The 6,729-nt window shown below is 46.2% G+C and overlaps 1 protein-coding gene across 1 annotated transcript in view; it reads left to right on the top strand.

Annotated features, from left to right (window-relative positions):
• The window catches only part of SLC35F2 (solute carrier family 35 member F2), a 17,003-nt gene extending 14,157 nt beyond the window's left edge, over positions 1–2,846 (top strand). Inside the window, exon 7 of the mRNA XM_006753143.2 lies at positions 1,859–2,846. Coding sequence (XP_006753206.1) covers positions 1,859–2,044 — 186 coding nt within the window. The 3' untranslated portion in view covers positions 2,045–2,846. The remainder of the gene's footprint in view (positions 1–1,858) is intronic.
• Positions 2,847–6,729: the final 3,883 nt, after the last annotated feature.

Here is a 6,729-nt window from a genome sequence, read left to right as displayed (position 1 = left end):
AGCTTGAACAACAAAATAAGTAACAGTAGTAACAGATTATAGCCAATAGAATAAAGTGAATATCCATGCATGAGTCTATATCAGTGATGGCGAACCTATGACACGCATGTCAAAGGTGACACGCAAACTCATTGTTTTGGTTTTTCTTTGTTAAATGGCATTTAGATATATAAAATAAATATCAAAAATATAAATCTTTGTTTACTATGGTTGCAAAGATCAAAAAATTTCTATATCTGACATGGCACCAGAGTTAGGGTTTTTCAAAATGCTGACACCCCGAGCTCAAAAGGTTCGCCATCACTGCCTTAAGCAGTTCTAAAGGTTCAAGGTTAAGAGGTAATTGAGCATCACCCTTGAGCCAATGGTGACCCACGGAAGCCTCCAGCTGGAGATGACCAGAAATCTACCTAATACTCATTCCAAAATCTATTTAGTTTTTTCTTCTACCTTTGAGAGTGTATCTTGCTTTTTCTTCTCTCTCTCATCTTTCTCTTCTCCTTTCCCAACCCACTCTGTTTTGTTATTGTTTTTCTTTGTTATTTCCCGATTAGAACTGTTTTTATTGGTCACACTATGGAATCTAAGCTAATTTAAAAATATTAATTGGCTTGACTAAAGTAGCGCCCCCTATTTTTAATTTACAATCAGGTTAGCAGGGCCACTTATAAATTGTGTTTGCTTGTTCCAAAGAAAAAAAACATGATCCTGGGCATTTAATTACACATTCATTATGCTGCATAGTTTCCCTAATTTTTATTACATCCTTCTTGGCCAGTCTTTCCTTATTCTCTTTCTATGTTTTATTTTTCATGCTGTTAAAAACAAATACGAATTTCCTGACACTTGAACTTTTGTATGGATCCTTAATTAAAATAAAACAAATATGCAGAGTACTTATTATCAATTTAATTAATTTATTTTTGTTCATCTTCACCCGAGGATATTTTTTCCATTGAATTTTTAGAGAGAGTGGGAAGGAGGGAAGGAGGTGGGGGAGAGAGAGAAGGAGAGAGAGAAACATCAATGTGAGAGAGACACATCGATTTGTTGCCTCCCGCATTTGCACCCCCCAGGACCAGGGATCGAACCTGCAACCTAGGTACATGCCCTTGACGGGGAATTGAACCCACAACCTTTTTTGATATACAGGATGGTGCCAGGGCTGTGCACCCACATTTTATCTGAGACCCTGTGCTCCTCTGTTTCATACCAATATTGTAAGCTGTGCCTTGGGTCTGAATTGGGCTCTCTCACCGTATCCACTCACCTTTCATTCTCTTAATTAAGTGGGACTAGGTGTGCAGTGGGGTGCGGCTAGGTTGCCACAGAAAAAGGCAAAAGTTCCATTTCCTAGAGCTGTAGGTAGCCAGGTGGCTGATCTGCCAGGGGACGATGTCAGAGACCCGGCATTTACCAACACACACACACACACACACTCACACACACTCACACACTCTCACACACACACTCGCGCACACACACACACACACACTCCCACACACACACACACACTCACATTCTCACACACACCCTCACACACACTCACACACTCTCACACACACACTCGCGCACACACACACACACACACTCCCACACACACACACACACTCACATTCTCACACACACCCTCACACACACTCACACACTCTCACACACACACTCGCGCACACACACACACACACACTCCCACACACACACACACACTCACATTCTCACACACACCCTCACACACACTCACACACTCTCACACACACACTCGCGCACACACACACACACACACACGAGGGTTTTGGCAAACGGCAGCTGCAAAGCTGTGTGCGTGCGGGAGCATAACCTCCAGCTGTTCTTCTCCTAGTTTTCGGGGCTCTACATCCTGTCTTTCGCCGTCATCATGGTGGGCTTTATTCTGTACTGCTCCACCCCCACGCGCACGGCGGAGCCGGCCGAGAGCAGCGTGCCCCCCGGCACCAGCATTGGCATCGACAACCTGGGCCTGAAGCTGGAGGAGACCCTCCAGGAGACCCACTCCGCCTTCCTGTAGCTGGAGAAGACGGGGCGCCGTCCCCCCGAGGCCTCCGGGGAAACGGGAGCTGCCGCTGGGACAGAGCAGAGCCTGCTGGCGGCCGAGTGGAACCTGGGAAATGATCGGACCGAGAGCAAACCCTCGGAGCATCGGATTGGATCCACCGGTTCGATTTTACAAAGGGACGTCCCACAAGCAGAAACACCAAGATGGAGCAGGAGCCACGGCGAGGGCTGTGCTTCTGTGTGAGGGCCAACACCGTTAGTGTCAGGAGACGGCTTGGCCCCCGTCTGGGGTCTGGGAGGCACAGCTGGGCGAGCTGGATGGGGCAGAACCCACACATGGCCCAGCCTCAGAACAGGGCTGTCGAGGCTGGCTGGTGGGCAGGAGGAGGGGCGGTCCAGGGCCGTTTGGGAGCGGGTTTCCTCTCGGTTTTGTCCTTCTGAGGCAGCCGTTGTTCACAAGCCCCAGCTGAGGTCTGGGGACTGCTTGCACGCTGCAGGAAAGCGGGTGGGCAGCCCCGAAGAATCCGAGACACAGTGAGCGCCATAGAAGCTTTGGAGTGGAGTGGGTAAACCTAGGGGCCCTCTCTTCATGGTTAAAGAGGATGCTACCCCACTTCTTACAACTATTTACGCTCCGTGAGATTTTTATGAACCTTCTTCAATGAAAGTGTTCAGAGGCAGCATCATTATGATACCAACTACCAGTGTGCAACTTTACAGAAACTGCATGTAAGCTTTTTTTTTGGATAAAAATATAATAAAAGAAATTGAGGGTAAGTGTTCATATTATTAAAAGATTTCTGATTTCATGGAAATACACCCGCTGTGGTTTTTTTGATTAACCAGTTTCCCTTGTTGGTTTTATTTTATTTAAAAAAATATTTTTATTGATTTCAGAGAGGAAAGGAGAGGGAGAGAGACACAGAAACATGGATGATGAGAGAGTATCATTGAGCCCGCAACCCGGGCATGTGCCCTGACGGGGCATGGAACCGTGACCTCTTGGTTCCTAGGTCGATCCTCAACCACTGAGCCATGCCGGCCGAGCTCCCTCGTTGATTTTAAATGTCTTAATATACTCAAGATTTCTTTACATCCAACTTTTCAGAATCATGTCTTCTGTAAGGTAAAATAAATCTATCTCTTTGGAGCTAGGCTGGTATGAAAGGAAATTCAGAGTGAGCTCACAGATAATTTGCTGGAACAAGTATTTTAATTTCTTTTTTAGAGTGAAATACCGCTCATTCTCTGAAGCCTGTTAAAACTGATGCTTGGTTTTCACCTCCTACCAATAACAACGGTCAATAAGTGAAAAAAAGTTATGTTAAAATGTAGGGCACTTTGGGGATACTTTCCGTTCGTGCACACTGATTATTTCTTAAAATACCTCCCTTAAGAATAAACGTGTATATAAAGGGATGGTGATGACTCAGGGACTCTCAGGTGACAACATCCCAGATGTCTGCCAGGCTGAGCTCAAATGTCATCTCTTCTATGGAGCCTCTCCCAGGCCGGCTGAGCGGGGCTCCTGGGTGCTTGTTCAGATCCTCCTTGTAGCTCCTGTTGAAGTGCTTGCTGGGTACCTGCCCCTCCTCACCACAGGTTGAGCTCTTCCAGGTCAACCACAGACTTTTTTCATCTTTCTGGTCCTACGGTTGTCTCATGTGTTCTGTGTTTATTAAATGAACTTTGTCGCTGGTCCCAGTCCAGAACATTTAAAGGGAAATAGACCTAAAGGAAGGCCTTATATGCAGGTGTATGTCGGTAGTAAGTTATTCTACCCCGCTCTGCTCTTTCCATCATCCCCCTTCATCCTAGTGTTGCCCCTCACCCACTCCCTCCGGAGCTGGGCAAAGTAGTTCCACTCCGGGTGTCCCCAGTTAAATAAAACCCAGAGCTCAGTGCACCAGAGCAGCAACACTGCACATCACCTTCAGCAACTAAACAACAGGGACTGCGAGCCTGTGCATCCCATTTAAATAGGTGTGTGGAGACTGGGAGTTGGCTGGGCCAGCCTGGGCAGCATGATCTTCAACATCGGGCTTATACGCACGCTTTTGAAACTCGGCACCTTCTTAAGTGGAGAACCTCCTGTAAGTTCTTTTTCAGCCCATTAGAACAGTACTCAGTTTTCAAGAATTTTGTAGCTATTGATGCCATTAAAGAAGCCCGCTGAATAGTATAATAGTTGCTAGATTGTTCCCTAGTGTGGTAGAGAGGTAATAAATTGTGTAATTGGACTGCGGTAACACTAAGAAGAGAGGGCCTGGCTAATGCCATTTTCGCTACTCGCATTTTGAAGCGAGGTTCTCTTTTGTGGACAGGTAGCTAACACTTCTCACCTTTCTGATACCAGCATCTCAGAGAATTGGTATGTCTGATCAGTGGTGTTTCCAGCAGGTTGCACTTTAACAACTATACCAAAGACCCATGACAAAAAATAATGTTTCATTTTATAGAGCCAACATAATGTCCTGTTAAATCAGTGGTTCTCAACCTTCTGGCCCTTTAAATACAGTTCCTCATGTTGTGACCCAACCATAAAATTATTTTTGTTGCTACTTCATAACTGTAATGTTGCTACTGTTATGAATCTTAATGTAAATATCTGATATGCAGGATGGCCTTAGGCGACCCCTGTGAAAGGGTCGTTCGACCGCCAAAGGGGTCGCGACCCACAGGTTGAGAACCATTGTGTTAAATCAAAGTGTTTTGGTTTAAAAGAGGGTGTTAGGGTGAGTGCCCTCGGCAGGGATCACCCTTGATGAACAGACGAAGAATGAAATCTCCAGAGAAGTGCAAACATCCTTCCTTGCGGGCCGCGTGGTTGTTGGGTAAGGGGAAAATGAAATCCAGGATTCCTTTCAGCATGACTAGCAGCTTACAGTTCGCCACTGCTTCTCTGAAACAGTGGACTCCGAGGGGGCCGTGGTTCTTGTGGACCGCTGAGCCCGCGAATGTAAGTGCATCTCTCTTGAGAGGAATTGGGTAGATTTTCGTGTGAAAACTAGCTTGATGGTGCCGTTTTCTCCGCAGCTCTGGAGCCTGCCCTTTTAAGAAGCTGCCCACATTCATCTCTGTGAGGTCTTATGTATGCCAAATCACGATTCCCTTTTCTGTCATTACGGGATGTGCCATTTTCATCCACATTTAATCACTTAGTATCTGGACGTATCCTCAGCCCTCATAAGATGTCAATAAATCATGGAAATTCGGCAGATAGCCACTTAGCTGATTAAAAGGCAAGAGATTTATGAGGAAATTAGGTAATGCTGAACATGCAGCTCTCCCACAGTCGGATGCAGGGTGTCTTGAGAAGCCTGGTGATGAAGACAAGGTATATCCAGGGAGATGAAGCCTTTTCAGAACGCCACAATTATACTTATAGGATTGAATGTCCCTAAATTTCTTCTCCCAATGCTTTCATCATGCACGTTATTCCTTGGCTTAAATATTGCCCTCTTTCAGCAATTGTAATTTACAGTGTAGATACCTTTGGGGAAGGAAATTTAGATCGAAAAGGGGAGAGCAGTGATATCAATAAAAACCATAAACCATTTGAGCAATTATTGGCTTCAACTGAGCACGACAAGCCTTCAGATGGTGCCATATCATCACCATTCATTCAACTATTAGTATTCAAGGCCTGCTCAGAGGGGAGGCCGAATTTCATACACAAGCTGTGAGGTACAGGACTCGCAGTACTGGTAGCTAGAATGTCCATTGGAATCCCACCTTCCCTGACCTGGGTTGTTTCTTTCCACCCGGTGACTGTGTTTTTCCATTTTTGCCCGAGTGTTTCACATTCTTTCATATTCCTATTCTGACTCTAGTCTTGTGATCCATGTGGGACCTTATCCACCTCGGTTGTCATGAAAAGCCTGCTAGTTCAGTGCATGCACCTTTACATGGACACACACAACACACACACACACACACACACACACACTGTTGTCACCATCACCCCCTCCTCTCTGCCCCCAACATCTTATTTCTCCAGAAATTTCTGTTGTTGATAAGACTGATTGTAGCAGCGTCAGGGAATCTGCCCCCAGCCCTGACGAACAACTAGAAGCATTCCTGTAGAACTTCATTCCCCCAGTCCACCCATTGGGTTGAGTGTATGTGATATCTTTAGTCAGACATAATTGATGTACAACATTTATTTGATCTCTGCTGTCAGTTTGGAGGGTTAGATAGCAGGGGGAGGGCCAAGGCTTGATCCCTGATCTGCTAACTAGTGTGAGACGTTCCAGAGCAGGGACATGTGGCTCAGTTGGGAGCCAAACTTGGCTGGTCAGTACAGTGCACTGTCTTGAGAACTCTTCAGTCATGATGTAGGGATATGGCTCAAGCCCAATCTCATTGTGGGGAGCAGAGCGGAGGATTCAAGGCCAGACCAGAAGACACTGGGATATAGTAGAGAGCGGGGTACTCTAATTGCCTGGAGTTCAGTGACTTCCTGCTAATCTGGGAAGAAGTCTGGTGAGGGAGGACACTCAAATAGATCTTCTCAATGGGGATCTTCTAGGGAGAAGAAAGGGGAAGGTGAGAGTCCTAGGCCCTTGGCACTAGAATGAGCTCAAGAAAGGTAACCAGGAGCACCAAAGAAAGCACTCCATTTATGTGGGGAGCAACGATGGGGTTAAGCCTCAGACTGACCTGTTGGCAAAGTCACAAACAAGTCCCAGCTTAGAG

This window comes from Myotis davidii, unplaced genomic scaffold (assembly GCF_000327345.1).
Source record: "Myotis davidii unplaced genomic scaffold, ASM32734v1 scaffold1491, whole genome shotgun sequence".
NCBI classification, from domain to species: Eukaryota; Metazoa; Chordata; class Mammalia; order Chiroptera; family Vespertilionidae; genus Myotis; species Myotis davidii.
The sequence above is the reverse complement of the archived record's forward strand: the minus strand, read 5'-3'. Positions and strand labels throughout refer to the sequence as shown.